This window comes from Leptonychotes weddellii, chromosome 10 (assembly GCF_054177405.1).
Source record: "Leptonychotes weddellii isolate Sample4059 chromosome 10, ASM5417740v2, whole genome shotgun sequence".
Classification (NCBI taxonomy): Eukaryota; Metazoa; Chordata; class Mammalia; order Carnivora; family Phocidae; genus Leptonychotes; species Leptonychotes weddellii.
The window spans coordinates 39440519-39461195 of NC_138378.1; the positions used below are offsets into that span (position 1 = coordinate 39440519).

The window sequence follows — 20677 nt, forward strand, 5'->3', positions numbered from 1 at the left end:
CTGGGTGTTATACGCAAATAATGAATCATGGAACACTACATCAAAAACTAATGATGTACTGTATGGTGACTATCATAACATAATAATAATAAAAAAAAAGAGAACAAACTGAGGGTTGATGGAGGGAGGGGGTGAGGGAAGGCTAAATAAGTGGGTGTTAAGGAAGGCACTTGTTTTGCTGAGCACTGGGTGTTGTATATAAGTGATGAATCACTGAATTCTACTCCTGAAACCAATATTGCACTGTATTTTAACTAACTAGAGTTTAAATAAAAATTTGAAGAAAAAAAAAAAAGGATATAGCGTTCATAAATGGTGCGGGCCCGGTCCACCTCTTTGTATCGCAGCTCAAAGTTGATGTAGGAGTGCCAGGCTTGCTCCTCAGGCTGCCATTCCATCCAGCGCTCAAACACCTGCCGGGCACCAGCAATGTTTCCCAACATCTCCTCCATGTATGTGTACTTGTACCTTTAACAAAATCATCCCCAAATATCTGTCATGGTCAAAATTACTTAAGGGAAAAAAAATGATCTTTTGCATTTTGTAATTCTAACTTTGTTAAATATGAAGACTTAGAGCTTTATCTTCCCTAAAGCTTAAATCGAACATGTTTTCTTATCAAATATAGATCTGGAAAGGATGAACCACAGCAAATAAAAATACATTTTTCTTAAAAATTGCTTAGTTCAACAGTAAGTTTCTTATGCATAAAAGATTGCAACCCACATTTTAGTTTTGATTACACAGCTATTACATGTAGTGATTATGACTTAATATACTACAGGATATTAAAAACTACTTACAGTACGTTTAAAGAAAAAGTAGAATGTAAATTAAATACATGTGATTGCAACGATGTGAATAAAATAAATACACAAGACTGCAGAACTTTTCTAGCCTACAAAAAGCTGCTTTTGGTAGATCAGAAACTTACCAGAACTGGTTGACTCGAGGCAGAGTTGTTATGGCCCGGTCCCAGATATTTCGGGCATGGTTGACCTGGCGATTCTTCATTTCCATTTCTGCATATTTCAGCCAGAGTGTAATATTTCGGTAGTCTACATCTAAAGCACGCTCGTATATGGATCGAGCCCTTAAGAAGCCAGATTTGGAGAACATCAAAAGTAGTTTATATACAACACATGGGGCAACTATCTCAAACCATCTGCAGTGCTCTGCTATTTTATCATGTGTCCACCATGAGCCAGGTTTTGGGCATAAGAAAGTGAAAAGACATGTTTTCAGGAACCTTACAAACTCTTACAGAAAAATAGACACACATGTAATTTCACCACAATATGGTAAACGTTATAATCAAGGTTTACACAAGGAAACAAAAGGGAACAAATAATAATGTCCGATGCGAATGGCTAAGTAGGAGGTAACTGCAGAGTTAAGAAGTTGAGGAAAACTCCAGAGGCCAAGGTGGGTAGGGAAGAGTGCTCACTGCAGGCAGAGAGAACAGCCTAGCGTAGAGCAAGGAGACACAATGTGTTCGGGGAGTGGCTGGCACATGGGCACAGCTGGGGCAGTGGGTATGCTGGGAAAATGCGGAAAGCCTGGGCAACAGGAAGGGCCAGGTTGTGACTTTTATCTTGTCGGTCACTGGTTTCCAGTGAACAATTTTTATTTAAAAAAAATCCCAATACAGAGAAAGCAGATGAAAGTGCGCTTCTCTGACTGTAGCGTGCGCTGGAGATGAGACCCACCTGTAGTGTCTCCCCTGCTGCTCCCCCAGGACTCGCCTACCGCAGTGCCCCTGAGGCCCCTCAAGGGAACCCTAGGAACAACCTGGAACCCACGGAACAACCTGGAAAACTACTACCAAAGGGACACTCTTTCACTTGTGCTTTAACTTTTTCTACTATTTTTCTCTCTCTTAACTCAGGACATCTTTACATTTGAAATTATAGACTCAGCAATTTTACCTTTGAATCTCCTTTAGACTCTCTTCCCATTGTGCATATTTTATCCAGTTACTAATCACAGTCCTGTTTTTTCTTATATTATCTTCAAAAGTCTGGAGGAAGGGAAAAAGGATCAAATTGAAGGGAAAAGGAAGTAAAAATGACATCATCCTTTGTCTATTAATCCTGCTCTAAAAGTTTTATTTAGTTTGTTCTTATTTAGGAGAAATTACATCCTGGAATCCTTGTGAGAAATAAGAAACTCACTAATGAAGGTTATAATCTCAGGTGTTTCTTTAAAGTCTTACACACAAACAGAAAAACTTTAGATATAAAGAGTTATTAGCAGATTTATTGATATTTTCTCTTATTGCTAATGACTAACTGATACTTTAATATACTCTATACTTGTTCCAAGTATGAAAATGCTTTTTTGACTATTTCAGTCCTCTTGGTAATGTCTCACAATTTCATACATCACTAATAAGTAGATACAACAGGGTTAGTGGTTTAAAATTACCCTAAGGGCACCTGGATGGCTAAGTCGGTTAAGTTTCCGATTCTTGATTTCGGCTCAGGTCATGATCTCAGGATCGTGAGAATGAGCCCCCAGTGGGGCTCCACGATATGAGTGTGGAGCCTGCTTAAGATTCTCTCTCTCCCTCTGCCTCTGCCCCTCCCCGTGCTTGCACGTTCTCTCTCTCTCAAAATAATAAATAAAATCTTTAAAGAAAAAAAATTTGCCCTAGAGTGAGGATTCTAGGGTGAAGAGGTCAGATTCCCAAGTCCTCTCATGGCTCTTTTCCAAGTCTTAATTCCTACCACGGAAGGTGGTACAGAGACAGGACATAATGTGGCCTTGGTTAAGTCCCACCCCTTCCAGCTGTCAGACATTCCACTTATCTGCCATCCATCTTGGATTCAGCACCAAAAATTAGATCTCTGGAGGATTTAATATCTTCATACTTTCAAAGACAACTCATGGCATATTTCCTAAAGTTGAGCAAAATGCAATTATCTGGTAACCAGAAGTTGCACTACGCATGTGGCTAGAAACACTAACCTAATTTTATCTTATAGCCTCTCTAAGCAATGAGGAACTTCACAAACTCTGACCTATAAACTCCTAAAAATGTTATTAATAGACTGGAAAATGACGGACTGACCTTCCTTTTTCTTAGTTTGTAATCGTTTAGCTCTTCTTCATCTGTGATCTTCTGTTGAGGTGGAGGTGGAAGAAGTTCAAGCTCTCTTTCTTTAGCTTCTCTTAAGAGTTGCTCAGCAGTTATCTGTACCTCAGCTGGGGCTTTGTTTTTCACCTTTTAAGACAGAAGACATTTTCATTTTTAGGTAGATGCTCACCCCACAACATTTAGGAAGCAAAGAAACATTTTTTAGGATGTGAACTTTCTAAGTATTATTACAAGATGCCCTCTTTGTATGACAGGTTTTCATTTCTCTATGAAACTAAAGAGAAAACAAGGTTTTCTTTCGCACGGTATTTATTACAAAGCCATAGGTAAGTATGAAGAGAAAAGGGAGCAAAAATAGTAAGTGTTCCCTTTTAGATTAGTGTAACAATACAGGTGCCTGTGTGGTTCAGTCGTTAAGCGTCTGCCTTCAGCTCAACTCATGATCCCAGGGTCCTGGGATCGAGCCCCGCATCGGGCTCCCTGCTCAATGGGAAGCCTGCCTCGCCCTCTCCCACTCCCCCTGCTTGTGTTCCCTCTCTCGCTGTGTCTCTCTCTGTCAAGTAAATAAATAAAATCTTAAAAAAAAAAACAATAAACTTTGAGGCTGCTTAGGTAAAATTCTCACTAGAGGTTTTGTTTTATCAAGATGTGTGCTATATCTTTTCTAGTGTTGCCACTTCTGTTTACAGAATTTTTCAATTATGTCCCAGGTGGACGATAACACCTCAAACTGCATTTGTTTTTTTCATGGCATTTCAAGTCAAAGATATTATTCAGTAAATTCCCATCATTAGACCGTAAGTTTCTTGAAGTCTTAGGGCTATGCTGTCCAACATAGTAGCCATGAGCTAATGTAGTGAGCCCAAATAGAGATGGGCTGTAAGAGCAAAATACACACTGGATTTTGAAGACTTCATATGAAAAAAAAAACCAATAAACTACCTAATTAAATTTGACTACATGTTGGAACAGCAATATCTTGGATATAATGGATTAAAGAAAATATACAGTTAAAATTAATGATGACTCTTTTGACTGCTTAACATAGCTATAGGAAAACTTAAAATTATATATGTGGCTCACATTGCATTTCTGTTGCACCACTGGTGCCCAATAAAAATTTTATGGAATTGAGGGGCACCTGGGTGGCTCAGTCAGTTAAGCATCTGCGTTCGGCTCAGGTCATGATCCCAGGGTCCTGGGATCAACCCTCATCATGCCTCCTGCTCAGTGGGGAGCCTGCTTCTCCCTTTGCCACTCCCCCTGCTTGTGCTCTCTCTCTCTCAAATAAATAAAACCTTTTAAAAAATTTATGGAATTGAATTATAAGAAATATTAACTGTTTAATGTCATGTGTAGAATGATTTTGTTAGTAATGATGATGGCTCGTGTAATCACAGACATTGTGCTATGTGACATATAAATTATCTCTGGGGGTCATCTAAATGGATATGTAAAGGACAAGCTCAAGAGAGCCACCTGGGCTGGAGAAACAGACTGGAGTGAAGGCATCTGAAAAGGTTCAGGACAAAGCCTGTCACATATGAAACAGTAAGTATCAGCTACCGATAGAAATACCAGATAACATCAAATTTATTGTTTAATTAAATTAACGCCACTACACAATCCCATGCCCTCTCATTCCTTCCACTCTCAGCTGGGCTAACTCCTAGTCAGCCATCAAGTCAGTTTAAATATCACTTCCTCAGCAAAGTTTACTCTGCAGACCCCTCACACAACCCCCATTACTCCACGGCATATTCTACGCTGCCTCACTAGCATTTGGCAAGCTTGTAATTTTACACTGACTCGTGTCTTATGTGAACGCTGCACATCGCCGCATTAGATCGTAGTTCCCCAGCGCCTAGCGCACCGCCCAATTTCTGCCGAGTGACCCCACTCCTCCCCCAGCAAAAACACGTCCTAGAACGAAGGCCACGCCAACGCGGGGTTTGCCCCGGGGTGACAAAAGCCTGTACCCCACCACCGGCTGACCCTTCCCCTCCTTCTTCCCCTTGGCCTACATGGGGTAGAACTGCTGGGCACCACACTCTCTCTCGCCGCGAGCCCCAAGGAAGCTGGAGTAAGCCCCACTCCGGGGCCTCCTCCCTCAACGCCGCTCACGGTCTCCTACCTTGGCCACTTTGGGAATCCTCTGCTTCCCGGCTGCGGTGGAGGCCGCCATGGCTGCAGCAGCCGACCTCGCGCCAACCTGGACCCCAGAAATAGGCCCCGAGCGCTGGCCGGAACCCCAAAGCTTTCTGACAACAAGCGGAATCCCGGAACAGGAAGCGGAACTAGCTGGTATGACCTTTCACTTCCCGCACGCGCCGTGACGTAGGCACTTCGTTTCTGTGGTAACCGGGCTGAGCGTCCTCCTTTGAGCGCTGTGTCTCGGAGTTGCAGGTGAGGTGGGTAGCGCTGGCCCGCCCGACAGGGACGCGGGGACGGAGTCCAGGGCGTCAAGGGCGCATCCCCACGTCAGTCTCCAGAACTGGGAGGACCTGCGAGGACAGGTGGGTCGGTCGAACCGTGGCGCCGGGGAAGGGGAATAGGAACAAAGCTCCGATCCGGAGGCTCGGGGGGCGGGGGAAGAGAGGCAGGCCAGAAAACTACCTTTCCCAGTATGATAAGGGGCGAGCTGCTGCGTCCCTAAGGTGGCCCGGCGCCGCGCTGCATTCTAGGCTTTGTAGGCTCTGAGGTCTTCTTTTCTGCACAGTAGTGCACAAATAAAATATAAGGCTTGTAATTAAAATAACTGAAGGTATTTTAAAGCCAGATAATAGAAGAAAATGAAAATAAATCATCAGAGTACTAGCAAATAAGCCATCCTTGTGGTCAGATAAACAGATGTTTACATTTTCTGTGAATGTGCCTTAATTACGTAAATTCTCTTAGCCCCGATGTCCTTAGTTATGAGACGAAAATAATAGTATCTATTTCATCAGCATTTAAGAGAAAATCTAGTAAAATGCTCCGTAAATGTTAGCTGGTATAATTCTTGACCTGTCTTCAAAACAAAAAATTAATTATATGCAAGTGAATTAAAAAAAAAAAAAACTACTTTTTAAAATAGTAGTTTTAGGTTCACAGAAAAGTTGAATGAAGGTACAGAGAATTCCTGTTTCTCACGCCTGTCATTCCCCTTTCCCCAATATTTCTCACCAGCGTAGTACATTTGTTATAGTTGATGAACCTACACTGACACATCATTATCACCCAAAGTTCACAAGTTAACATTAGGGTTCACTCTTGGTATTATACATTCTGTGGAATTTAGTGACCTGTATCTACCATCAAAGTATGGTAAAGAATAGTTTCACTATCTGAAAATTCCTTTGTGCTCCACCTATTTATTCCTCCTTCCTCCTTTGCCTCCTGCAACCACTGATTTTTAAAAATTGTCTGATAGTTTTACCTTTTCCAGAATGTCCTATCATTGGCGTCATATAGTATGTAGCTTTTTCAGGTTGGTTTCTTTCACTTGGTAATATGCATTTAATATTCCTCCATGTCTTCATGGCGTGATAGCTCATTGGTTAAGAAATGACAGTTGCAAGTCTCTTTTGGTGTTTCGAAAAAAAAATTATAAAAATGCTGTGTGTATTTTATGTATTTGGAAAAATCACACCTATCTCTATGAATAGTGCTTTTGAGAAAACTTGAACTGAAGTCATTTGCAACCAGTATAAAAATATTTGCCATAGCCCTTTACTACCAATTTTATTATTTAAATATTTGTAAGTTATCTCACTTTTCAAATTTTAAATAAGTTGATTGAGATTTTATATCACTGAAAGTCACCTAACAAAGTAAATAAATACCTATTAAAGTAAAAAGATGTTTCCCTTATGTGATGTCCCTTAAACTTGTAACTATGCATAACTGATTTAACAGAATTTAATGTTAATCATCTCTGGCCTCTTTTGAGAGATACAGACACTGTGAATGTTTTATTTCTGGTTGCCCTCCTTCCATCTTACAAGTTTTTATTGTCTGGTAATTTGATGCTGTTTGTTTTTTAAGCAAAATGTATCATCATTATTACTTTTTTTTTTTTTTGCCTTCAGTGCTCCTTCAGATACACCTGCTTGTTTGTTTCTCTCTCCCTCCAGCATTTTATCTTATATTTCACTCCCTTCTGATTTTAATTTTATTATTCCTGATACACATCTTTTAGGAGTTCTTTCAACCAGATTCTTTGAGTGGTAATTTCTTTCCATCTTTGTAGTAAATTGTCTTTTTTTTAGCTTCCATCTTTTAGTGATTGTTTAGCTAGGCATAGAATTCTAGGTTAATGGCTTTCTTAAAATTTTATTATTTTATGTTAATCACCATACATTACATCATTAGTTTTTGATGTAGTGTTCCATGATTCATTGTTTGCGTATAACACCCAGTGCTCCATTCAGTACGTGCCCTCCTTAATACCCATCACCAGGCTAACGCATCCCCCATCCCCCTTTCCTTTTTATCTTTACTGCTTAAAAGATACTATTCTGGTGATTGGGAAACTGTAGCGCATAGGTCAAATTCAGCCCATAGGCTATTTTTGTATGGCCCATAAGCTAAGAATTGCTTTTAAAATATTTTTAAACAACTGAAAAAATCCACAGAGTATTTCAGGACACCCTAAAATTATATAAAAGTCAAATTTCAGTGTCCATCCATGAGTAGAAATTTTTTAAAGATTTATTTGAGAAGAGAGAGCAAGAGCGGGTGCACAAGTGGGGGGAGGGGCTGAGGGAGAAGCAGACTCCCTGTTGAGCCTGGAGCCGGACTTGGGGCTCAATCCCAGGACCCTGAGATCATGACCTGAGCTGAATGAAGTCAGATGCTTAACTGACTGAGCCACCAGGGTCCCCTAGAATTTTATTAGAATACAATTATGCTCATTTGTGTTCATATTGTTTCTGGCTATTATGCTATATTAGCAGAGTTGGGTAGTTGCACAAAGAACATGTGGCTCGTGAAGCCTAAAATATTTATCATCTGGCCTTTTACAGAGGGAGTTTGCCAACCCCTGTACTGCTGGCTCCTATTGTTGCTGATGAGAAATATAGTCTTAGTCTAATTCTTACTCTCTCATAGGCAGTTTGTCTTTTATCTGGTTACTTTCAGGTTTTCTGTTTTTCGCATTTTGTAATTTCACTACTATATATTTAGGATTTATTTTTTATTTTTATTTATTCTTATTTTCCTGCTCCTGAGGATTCAGGTCTTTCATCATTTCCAAAAAAATCATTAGCCATTATTTTCAAACAACATTTTATTTACTTATTTTTGGAATTCCTATAAGACATCGATATTCTTTTTATTCTGTCTTACATGTCTCTTAACTGCTTTCTATATTTTCTTTCTATTTTTCTGTGCTTCTTTCTAGAAAATTTCTTCATAGCTGCCTTCTAGTTCATTAATTCTTTTTAATCTTGTTTAATATGTTTTTAACCCATCCAGTTAAAGTTTAAGAATCATATTTTCCATTTTTAAAGTTTTTGTTCTTTTTCTTAATTACCTGTTTTCATGACTTTCCTCTTTCTGTATTTCTAATAATTGTAAACATACTTATTTCATCATCTCTTTCACAGTATATTATCTGAAGTTTTTGAGGACTTGCACACTACACAGGTAGTGTGGGTTAGGATGCACACCTACTTTGGTCTAGGATTTGGACTCCTCACAAATAGCTTTGTTTTCTCCCCAGAGCTATCAGTAGAGAAAGCTGCTTTGCCACCTTCCTGCTTAGGTTCAGTTTTTTTAGTCTCCTTGTTTATCAAGAGGTTCACCCCTCCAAAGTCCAGGTTGGACACATGGCTTTGGTTTCAGTTCTTGGTTTTGAATGAGGCCCCTGCTCTTCCCACAGAGGGTGCAAACTCTTGCCCCGAGGGCCTGAATCACATTTGATCATTCCCTGAGCCACTGCACACAAAGTCATTGCCACCTGGGTGGGGAATTTCCCTTTGCTTGTTCTTTCTTTCCTTGTTTCCTTTTCCCCCAAAGCTTACCTCTTTAGTTATGCTTGCTTATTTTATTTTATTCAAAATTTATATGTATTTGTAGCATTAGCCTACAACATCATGTTTCACAAACAGGATGTCTCTTTCCAGTTTTGCTTTTAAGTTAAAACCAAAACCAGGAATGACAACACTTATGGCTAGCTTTGACAAGAATGTAGACTACTAATGTCCATTTCTACCCAAAGTAGGTAAAGGATATTTGCAAATATGAAAAATTATTGTCTCTGCTAGTGCCATGTCTTTGTAGCAGGCACCGAATTTCACATTCACAGGGACTGTGGAAAATATTAGAGTATTTAATTGCTCAGATGGTAGTCAGCCAGATTCTGATTGCCTCCTTTGAAATAACACTGTCATTTTATTGCTTGGTAATGCTTCTCCCCGATTTGGAGTGAGAAGACCTTCAGGTGAGACACCCGCCAGTGGATTATCTCCCTCCTGGGTCATCGTGCCCATCCAGCATGTATTGGGTTCCCCCTAACATAGAAGGTACTGTCTGAAATTATATACATGCCAAGCCCAAAAGAGAGGAGATTTCAGTTGGGACCAAAGGGTTTCACACCAGAATTTCAGGTGAAAAAATTCTGGATATGGATAGCAGTGATGATTGCACAGTGATGTGAAGGTACTTAATGCCATTGAACCATACTTAAAATGGTAAAAATGGCAAATTTTATGTTATGTATATTTTACCACAATAAAAAACGTCATGGCCTCAGCCTTATATATAAAGATTTATGTTTTTCACACTGAGAAGGTATTATGCATTGAGAAGGTATAATGAAGAATGCATTGCTGTATTTAAAAATGCTTTTTAAAATTAAATGTTAAGAAAGATTGACATTAGAGTTAGAACTTGGAATCAGCTCATATTGCAGCTGGGCTGTGTAAAGCCATCTTAGAAAGGAAATGTCATCAGGTCATCAGAACTTGACGGCCACTTTACTAAAGCTGTGTTCATTTATCCAAGAAGGAATGTGTTTATTGCAAAGGGGATTGATTAGTCTTATGGTTGTCAAAAACGTAGAGATGCCCAGGAAACTGTGAAGGTGCCACCTAAGCATTAGCCGTCTCTGGTTTCCTTGGCTTGGCATCTCTGCAGTAGATGAAGATCCCCCAGACTTCAGGAGCTTTGAGTGACTTTTGATGTCCACTATTTTGAATCCTGAGAACATCTGTGCTCAGTAGTAATAATATTAATGACGATATGGCTAATATTTACTGAGCATATGTCAAACACTGCTTTTAGTGTTTTGAATATAACAACTCATTCATGAAACCTTTTACAGTATGCATATTATCTCTAATTTACAGATGAGAAAACCAAGGCACAGAGAGTTTAAGTAACTTGCTCAAGGTTACACAGCTACTAGGGGCTAGAAACTGGGTCTCATCCTGGTACTCTGATTCCACAGCCCGTGTTCTTGGCCATGGCCCCATGTAAACCACTTTCTGATAGCCAGGCTTTCATAGCCATGCAGTTAGGTGTTCTGTAAAGAGAGAGTGCCTGGATGGCTTTGCCATGGCAGGTGTGGAGGTTAAACCAGCTTAAACAAATGTTTGCTTATTTACATCCCCAGAGTGGGAAGAAGATTTCTGATTTTGGAGATGTTATTATAAATATCAAGGTTTTCTTCCTTTGCAGAATGTGAAGATCTGCCATTCTGAGCTCACATTTTCACAAGACAACACAAGGCTGGAGTTGAGAGTACATGCGCTCCCCAGTTCACCTTAGTTACCCTGACACCAAGGCCGGGAGGCAGTGGCCACATAGCACACCTTGTTCTATCAAAGGAGAGGAAGACAGGCTTGTATTTAGCCTACATGACTTTTTTATTAACTGTCTGGGCTGCAGAAACATCTGGACTGTCTGGCTGTTGACTTTCCCATTGTAAATGAAAAATTGGCATTTTGGGCTCCTCCTTTCAGTTTCTGTGAGCTCGGACAATGTAGGGCATCCACAAGAGCTAGGTCTGCTTGGCAAGTGCTAATGGAGGCCTGCGGAAGTGGAGGGTGGTGTGAATTCACCAAGGAGAAGGCCACCAGGTGAGGATTCTTGGCTGCCACCTGCCATCTTTCTAAGCCCCCCCTGCACCTTGCACCCTTAACATCTGAGTGTTGATGGTTAAGAGCAGTCAAACCGCAGTTAAGTGAATACCAGTGGACTGGGAGGGCAGGGGACCCTTATCCACAGAGGCAGCCTGCAGGCTACTTCAACAGCAGGAGTGACAAGGGGTTGGACTAGAAGGAATGCCCAAGATTCGGTTTCTGACTAAATATGGGTGTCCTGAGGCAAGTCACTTCACTTCATGGGCCTCAGTTTGCTCATCTGACGAAGGAGGAGCTTGGTCTAGTGCTGTCTCAGATCCCTGCAGTGCTCAAGTTCTTTGATACATTGACAGTTATACAAGGATGTATCTAAACAACAATGATAACAACAGAAAGACAAATGATATAATAATGTGTTTTGGAAGAAAACCATACACATCATATAATTCCACTTACGTGATATTCAAAATTTAGCAAAGATCATCTATGTGATAGAAGTCAGAATCATGGTTACCTTTGAAGGGGTGCCATGAGACAGCCTTCAAGTGTGCTGGAAATGGTCCGTATTGTTCCTAGGATCAGTACAGTGGTGAATATTAATGTGCCTGTTTTGAGTATACTGGCTAATACATAATAAAATGATTATCCCGAGGAAAAAGGAAAGGAGGAAAATGGAAGGAATGGAGGGACAGACAGAGGGATGAGGGAAATAGAAAGACACACACATATATTAAGACATTAAAAGAGAGATTGAAATCAATCTGTGGCCTGCTGTTCCTGTCAGCAGCATTCCCCAAAGTGTCTTTCTGGAACATTAGACTCTCCACTGTCATTGTCATTAGAAATTCTCCTCAGAGAGGGTGTGGGAAAGGCTGGGTTATACAAAGAAAGTAGGTACTTTATTATGGAACTTCTCAAGGACTATAATGGGCATGGTGCCCCCTCAGGAAGGCCATCATAAACAGCATTTCCTACACTTAATTGACCATAGAACTTTTTTTTGGTCTCAAAACCTCTCTCAGGACTGTCGCTTTTCAGGGCTCCAGTTTGGGGAACTCTATTTGGAACATGGGTAGAAGCTGCCAGTATTTCCCCTATAACTCTTGCCCACATGCCATGGTGGCCAATTAAATAAAAAGGGTTCTGAATCAGTAAATAACTCCTTTCAATGTTTTTCAATCCTATTGTTAGAATATTAAAGCAGCTTTGTTGGGAACAAAGAGTACAGTTGCAGAAAATTCTAGATGGGCCAATTCTCAGAAACATCATTTTCCTAGAGAGAAACATGTGGCTAGTTTGTGATGACAGTCGTCACAGCCGACCCCCAGGGGAAAATGTGTACCACCAGCGCTCAAATACCATGTTCACTCTGACCATACAGAAATTGAATTAATGTCCGATTTTGTAAGTACTGTAACCAGACTGGCTTCTCATCTCAGATTAATGGTGGGCTGTTTTCTCTCTTTTTGGGACAGGAAAAAAAAATGTCAGTGCTCACTTCTCCAAGAGGAAAGGTAGAAGTGGTTCATTGCCGAAGAACAGAATCACAGGATATTTATTGTATTAAAAACCTCATTAGAAAATTTACCCAGAAGTTGTTTGGGAGGCTTAATATCATCTATCTTCTGTAAGTATATCGCTAAGCAAGCCAAGAATGTTTATCATTTTTTTTTTAACTGGGAAAATTACTTTCTTCGGGGGTATGGGCAGATGTCTGGTCTCAGAACTTCTGGAATTGCTTCTTGGTGCCAGTGGCCTTCATGACTTTGAGCACAGTGAAGCATACAGTCTTGCTCAAGGGCCAGCACTTGCCCACTGTGACAGTGTCACCAATCTGGACATCCCGTGTTCACCTGAAGCAGGGGTACAGGTGCGCAGACCTGTTTTTGTGGCATTTCTCAAAACAGTTGTACCTTTGGATGTCATAGAGGTAGTCCCAGCAGATGACAGTGGTTCTGTGCAGCTTCATCTTGGTCACCACACCAGACCACTCTCGGATGGAGACATTACCAGTAAAGAGGCATTTCTTGACAATATCGGTGCCCTCTGTGGCCTCCTTGGGCATCTTGCAGCCTAGACTGATGTTTTTGTAGTATGGTAGGAGCTTCTCCTTGCCAGTTTCTCCAAGTGGGGCCCTCTTCTTATTTTGAAAGATGGTTGGCTGCTTTTGACAGGCACGCTCAGTCTGAATGTCTTCCATCTTCCCAGCCACCTGAAGAAAGGCTGTTTATCAATTTTATCACACATGAGGAAGGGATCCCACTCCTTATCTTATGGGGCTTTATGGTGAGGAAATGGACAGCAAGAAAATCTGTCCTGCTGAGCAGGAGATCTCCAGGAACAACCAATCTCTAAGTCTCATAACCTGCAAATTGAAAGGGTTTCTCATGGGTTTTGGATTCAGGCAAACTTGAGTTCAAATCTCAACTGCCCCACCCACTAGTAGAGTCACTTGGGGTAAATTAATAATATCTGCTGCTAGTTTCGAGAACTTATTTTCTGTCAGGTGCTGTGCTTTACCAGTATTGTCTTATTTACAACTCTGAGGTGGCCACTATCTTGCCCATTTTACAAATGAGAAAATAGAGGCCTGCCCAAGGTCAAGCAGTTAGTAAGTGACAAAGCCCAGATTTGCTCTTAACCATTGCTATTAAAATGGTCTTCTAAACTTCAAAATATGCATAGATTTTTTTCCCCCTGGGTTTTTTTTTTTTTTTGGACACTAGAATGTAAACATTCTATAATCTATTCCTTATTATTTTTATTGAAAAAGATAAAAGCTCAGTATTTTGGATTTTATAAAGCTTCATATTAAATATAATTGAAATGTTTAAACTAAGGCCCGCCTAAGACATTAAAATTTATAGCTTCTGATTATCGCACTGATGAATGTAATGCAAATGGACACAATTTTGTGGGAGAGCAGCAGGGCAACATGTATAAAATGCTTTAAAAATGTGTATATCAATTCAATGATTCCATTTTTTGACATTATGGTGGATTAAACACCGTAATGATGTCCTCTGGATGGAAACATCATGTCGATACACACACACACACACAACACAAAAGTTAAAGACTGTGCAGAGAACATTATCAAAATGAAATCAGAAACTTTTGGAAAACAGCAGGAACAAGTGCCACCTTCTTGAGGATTTTTGCTGCATTCTAGAAACCTCCTGCTTCTGTTTTGACAGCTTTGCAAAGAACAAAAGATATGTATTCCCTCCACCTAAGGAGGGAAGTATTAGATCCTTTTGTATAAAACGGGGTTGCTCATTCTAAGGATGAATGAGACATAAACCCACTGCTGAAGCCAGGACAGTAAGGGAAGTAGCCTTTTCAACCTCAGCATGGAATAAACAGGGACAAAGCCTTTAAGAATTTGTGAGCATGTCTTGATTTAAGGTCCAAGCTCATTGTGTGGCCCCCAAAAACTTCAAAACTTCCTAAATAATGACTGCATTTTCAGACAAAAACTATGTTTACCAGTAGACTGAATAAAGCAAATAAAGTGGGGAATTTGATTAAAAGTGGTCGCAGATTAGTAGTGTGTCCAGGAAATTGGCTGAAATAACACAAATCAGGTCTGAAGGATGGAGTTTCAACTCAGACTTCAAATAATGCACCGAGATAGAGTTCTAAGTGATATGCACGCACAGTCAAAAATCACAAATATATAAGGAAATATGCACCATTAGGGAGAACCAACAATAAAAGATATAACAGAATCAGACCCTCAAAGACTTCAGATGTTAAGTCAGTCAGAGAATAGAAAATAACTGTGCTTACTATGTCTTATAGTGAAAAGATACATTTAAATAGACCCATAAAAATTAATAGTGAGATTTGAAAAAAAGTCAAATAAACCATCCAGAAATGAAAATATAGTTAAAATTAAAAGGCTCATTGGATGAATTAAACATCATAACAGACACAGTTGAAGATAGAAGTAGCAAGTAGCAAACTGGAAGACTGATACCAATGAATTATCTAGAATTCAGCACAAAGAGACAAAGGCAAAAAAGTAAGAATGGAACAGTTAACAGTTACAGTTGGGTCTAATCAGATTTCTAAAAGGAGACAATGGGAAGTAAAAGAGGCAATATTTGAAGAGATTATGGCTGACAACTTTCCAGGATTGTTGAAAAGCACCAATGCTTAGATCTGGAAAACTCAGTGAAACCCAAATAGGATAAATGTACAGAGAAACCTGCAGCTAAGCACATCATAATGACAGAGCAAAATGCCAGAGCTAGAGAGAAGATCTGAAAAATTGTCAGAGAGAAAAGACAAATTACCTGCAAACAACTAAAGATTAGACTAATAATGATTTCTCACTAGCAACAATGATAGCCAGAGATAGTAGAATATCTTCAGTATTGGAGAGAAAATAACACCAAACTAAAATTGTATACCCAGGGAAACGGGTTTTCAATACCTAGAGGAAAATGAATGCATTTTCAGGCCAACAAAAACTGGGTTAGTTTATCAATGAACCCTGAATAAAGGGAATTCCTCAGAATATACTCTGCAGAAAGAAGAATATCTCAGCTGGAAAGACAAAGATAGAAAAAAGTAAACAAATATATGCGCAAATATGTTGGTAAGTCTAAGAAAAAAATCAAACTTACATAAAGCAGTGATGATAATGACTAATCTAATATAGACACTAAATGTAAATAGTAAGTTATAAGATATAAATAATAACTTAGGTAAAATACAGAACAAAAATAGCAGATAAATTGGCAGATGCATGATTAGAATGAAAGTACTCTTGGGGCGCCTGGGTGGCTCAGTTGTTAAGCGTCTGCCTTTGACTCAGGTCATGATCCCAGGGTCCTGGGATTGAGCCCCGCATCGGGCTCCCTCCTCAGTGGGAAGCCTGTTTCTCCCTCTCCGACTCCCCCTGCTTGTGTTCCCTCTCTCGCTGTGTCTCTGTCAAATAAGTAAATAAAAAATCTTAAAAATAAAAAAAAAGAGAGTACTCTTAAAGTATTATTCAAGAGGAGGGTAGGATTAAAAGGTATTCCCCTTCCTTCCCAGAAACCACACATCCAAGCCTATTATGGGTAAATTATTAATTTCTATTGAAAGACATCAAGGAAGACCTATTCTATCAAGGAAGAGGTATACCACATACTTGGATAGGAATATTTAATAACGTAAAGGAGTCAATCAAAATCCTAATAGGATTATTTGTTGAAGTTGACAATATGGGTATGGGTTTATATGGGAGAGCAAAGGGCCAGAGCAATTTGAAAGAAGAAAAATAAGGTGGGGAGATTTGCCCAACTAAAGACTCATTATAGGTATAGTAATCAGGACAGTATGGTAATGGCCAAGGAATTAGAGATCCCAGAAAGAGACCCACACATATATGAAAACCTGATGACCAAGCCAGTGGGGAAAGGATGAACCATTCAATAAATGGTGCTGGCACAATTTGTTGCCTATGTGGAGAAGAGAATAAATGTAAAGATCAACCTCCTGTCATACAAACAAACAAACAAAAAAAAAAAAAGAAAAGAAAGAAAAAAAAAGCCAATTCTGGGTGAATTTATGATTTAAATGTGAAAAACAGCTAACATTGTTGACGGAGTCTCCTAGATTCCAAATTCATTTATCCAGCTTCCTGATGGATGTCACCCCTTGGATACCTAGTAGGTACTTCACACCCAGCAAGATCATCACCTGCCTCCAAACTACTCTGTCCATACTTTCCCCATTTCGGTAACCCCAGCAGCTCCAAACTTTCACTTGCTTGGACCAAAAACCTTGGTGTCACCTTCACTCTTGCTCTTACCTCCCACACCAGCAAAGCTGTCAGCTCTACCTTCAGAATACATCCAGAACCTGGCCTCTTCTTTCCACCTCACTTCTCCTGCTGAGATGAGGTACAAGGCACCAGCATTCACACTCGAGTATTTCAACAGCCACTCTCTGGTCTCTTCTTCCACCTTGGCGTCAGCCCTTGCCCAACACCCCCTCTCCCCTGACCCAGCCCCAGCAAATTATTCTTAACATAATATCCAGAACAACACTGTTCACACCAACCATATCCTGTCGTGCTCTGCTCAAAACCCTCCCCTGGTCTGTCATGTGCTTGCCATGATCTGGAGTGAAGCCCACCCTTTTCCCTTCTGACCTCACCTCCCTTGAGCTCCACTGAGTTCCTTTATTTTTCCTGGAGCACTCCAGGCATATGTGTGCCTCATCCTACAGTTACAGAGGCGTTTCCATTGCACCTCAAATGCTGCCTTCTCCTGGAAGTGCACCTGTGCATCCTCTTCCCCCTATTATTCTTCACAACACTTGTCCCCACCTGACATTCTGTGCATTTTAGTTTTTGGTGTTTTTTTGTTTTTGTTTTTGAAAATTGGCCTGTCTCCATTCACTAGAACGTCAGCTCCATGAGGGGAGGGATTTTTCCCTGTTTCCCACTCTGTGCCCAGAGCCTAGAAAAAAGCTTAGCACTTGGTATGTATTCAAGAAATGTTTGTTGCATTAATGAATAAATCCACTACTAGCCATGTGATTTTGCATAACCTGCCTAAGCCCTAGCATCTTCGTCTGTGAAATGGACAGTTATACCTAATTTACAGGATGAGTGGGATGGTGAGAATAGTTGTTAAATACAGGGCAGTGCCTAGCTCCTAGGAGGTGCTCATAGCTAGTTTTCCACTTCCCTGTGGTTTTGCCTATAAGGGAGCAGGGACTAGGGTCAGAAAGAGGCAGGCTTTCTGTTATTCTCCTTTCCTTCCTTTCTCAGCAACCACGCAGCCGTAGAACAGGATGAGGCACTGCTTTCTGAGTACGATGGAATTCTCTTCCATATATATTGTTAAAAGAAATCAGTAAGCTGCAGAACATGGTACAAAGGGAGGCATGATTGCCTCTGAGATGGAAAAGCAAGTGTCAGGGGGCCACTATACACCTTAATGAGTCTTGAATCTTTACCATGTGAATAAATTTCTGCATGCAAAGGAATTATAAACCCCCAGCTTGGTAGCAGATGTGCACTTGTGACTTGCCCCTCCTGGGGTGACGTGTGTCACAGTTGGCCTGAGCAGGAGGGGATGTGGTTGGGCTGTCCATGTGATCCCCAGTGATCCATGTGATCAGTTGTCAAGGGCCCATCCTTTTAGAGGTCTTCAGAGCATGGCATGGGGGATGGAGGTGGGGTTACAACTGGGGCCTTTCTACAGATTTTTTTTCAAAAACCTTCCCACAAATCTGTTTTCTCAAATCCTGTACACAGTCACATACTAATTACCTGAAAGTGCTTGACAGCCAGTTGTTTCTGAAGGTGAGCTTCACACAACGCTGCTGGGCCTTGGAGTGGCTGTCAGGGTACCTCGAATCCACAGATCTCATGTGTTTATGTATTTTCTGAATTAGCAGATATGAAAAGCATAATTTATGCCATGTAGGAGTGAGTGAAAGTTTTTTTTAATGTTAAAATGGGATCCTAATAACTAAAAAGGTTGTGACCTGCCTCAGAAACCAGCATATCTTCAGAAGTAAAAGTAAATTTACATTTTCATCAGTGTCTGCCTGGACATTTTTCCTGTTAGGTAACTCCCATCCCCTTGCCAGGCCAAACGCAAAGCTCAGAGACCCATTTTACAAGCATTTCTAAAACAGTGGTTTCTTTCCTGGTGTTACTGCATTTCATTATATTACCTCTCGGCTCAGTCACAGATATAGGAATGAATACAACTGACCTCACCTAAAAACCCTGTTAAATGGTAGGGGAGAAAATGAGCAGATTGGGCATAGCAGATGAGTGGGGACAGGGCCAAAGTAATCGGCCACATCAAGTGCACGTGTCACGGTGCAGGGAGCCGGGAGGGGAGAGAAAACTGTGACAGGCTCTGGGAACACCCAGATCTGTGCCATTCGTGCTGCTTAATAAGGCAGAAAATGGGGATACTGTTTCACCCAAAATTTCCATCAAGTGTAGTTAAATAAAATGAGTTTTGGCTGAACTTGGAAAATTCGCTAAACCAAGTGAACAAATGAGACATTACTTTAATGAAAAGAACTCTGATTTTGCTTGCTGGATAATATTCTTGAGCTTTAACTTATTTTGTGTGAAATATATACGTGTGTGTATATGTGTATTTTTCTGATTTGGCTTATTCCAAAGAAGAATTCTAAATCCAACTTTTAAAAACAAGCCTCTTCCCCTACCTTTTTCCTCCTCTCCCTTCTTTTTTCCTACAGTGATTTTTTATCTGTCCCATAGAGGGCTAATGTTAAGAGGTAATAAGAAGTGGAAATTATACATACAAAAGGATAATGCTACAAAAGTTACTTTCTTGCCCTCAGCCATTTGGAAATTGAAGTGCATTTTCCCATTGAAACGACGTTATTCATGGCTGGCTTCCCAGGCCAACCCACAAAAGCCTGTTTAATCTATAATGTCTGTGTGATATAGTACTGTGCTAATTGTACTATGGAACCCAACCACTACCCTAGGTTCCCATGGATAAATGTGTTTCAAGTTCAAATTTGGATTCCAGGAACACATTTCCCTTGTTTCCCTGAGGGGAAGGCAGCTGCCTTGTCCCAGCTCTTGCCCACTTCCTCCTCCACCATCACCACCATCATTGCCGGGTCCTGTGCCCTGGGCATTTTCTCATCTGAATTAGCATGAGGACTGTCACTGTGAAGCAGTAGGTCATGACTCTGGGAGCCTGGGGCAGAGGAGCCCAGAGGATCAGGAGCTGGAGGGAACTGGAGTGGGAAGAGGGGCAGAGCTTCAGTGAATCAGAATGGAGAGATTGGGGGACTGCATCCCTTTGCTAATGAGCTAATGTGCAGATAGTGTATTCTTGGGACCTGAGGGCAGTCTGCTATCTTCTTTCCATGATAGCCAGTGCTAGGGCAGGGCCCTTGCAGCAGGTGCACCCAGAGGAAGTCCCCTATGGCTGAAGAGTGGACCTCCTATGAAGGGGGACAGTGGCTGTAGGTGCTGAGATCAGCATGCCTAGCACATCTTTGTTTCCCAAAGATGCCCGTACCTCTGCTGGTACCCAAGGTGATTTGTCTTGATACACCCAAGAACAAGTTTTGTTCTAAATGTGTATCTTGATTTTTATGGTTCATATTCTGTTTATAGCAAGGGATACCAGTTTTTCATTTATGATGTTGTTGCAAATTTCCTATTGAAATCATCTAAGCCAAAAGTGAACCGATTGAACGAAGAAAAAATGAAGTACAGGAAGTGCATGTGTGTGAGAGATTGCTCTTTGGTGAATGACTCTAGTAAAATGGTATGCTGTCAAGTGGAAAGAAAGCAGACTACAAACAGTATGGGTTATGTGATTCCATTTTTAAAAACACACAAAGTACATTTCATTGTATAATTATTCTCAAAAAAGAGATGAGTCTGGTGAGATAGACACCAAAATATTGAAACTGTTTGGTTACTTATGGGAAGTGGTATGAAGGATGACTTTTCCAATAATTTTTTCTCTTCTTGTGAGTACTTTCTGTTTTCGAT

The 20677-nt window shown here is 40.6% G+C and overlaps 2 protein-coding genes and 1 pseudogene across 3 annotated transcripts in view; 1 reads left to right on the forward strand and 2 right to left on the reverse strand.

Moving 5' to 3' along the window:
- Positions 1-5386, reverse strand: part of CRNKL1 (crooked neck pre-mRNA splicing factor 1) — a 22566-nt gene extending 17180 nt beyond the window's left edge. For both annotated transcript variants that reach the window (XM_081831975.1, XM_081831974.1), the window contains exons 1-5: positions 5235-5386; positions 3074-3226; positions 1929-2020; positions 935-1093; positions 302-468 (exon numbers count right to left, since the gene is read on the reverse strand). In XM_081831975.1, coding sequence (XP_081688101.1) covers positions 302-468; positions 935-1093; positions 1929-2020; positions 3074-3226; positions 5235-5285 — 622 coding nt within the window. In that variant the 5' untranslated portion in view covers positions 5286-5386. The remainder of the gene's footprint in view (positions 1-301; positions 469-934; positions 1094-1928; positions 2021-3073; positions 3227-5234) is intronic.
- A 66-nt stretch (positions 5387-5452) lies between these two features.
- CFAP61 (cilia and flagella associated protein 61) overlaps positions 5453-20677 on the forward strand; it is an 88519-nt gene continuing 73294 nt past the window's right edge. Inside the window, exons 1-2 of the mRNA XM_081831984.1 lie at positions 5453-5616; positions 12642-12793. Of these exons, the coding sequence (XP_081688110.1) occupies positions 12651-12793 (143 nt within the window). The 5' untranslated portion in view covers positions 5453-5616; positions 12642-12650. The remainder of the gene's footprint in view (positions 5617-12641; positions 12794-20677) is intronic.
- LOC102735782 (small ribosomal subunit protein uS17 pseudogene) lies at positions 12887-13370 on the reverse strand (annotated as a pseudogene).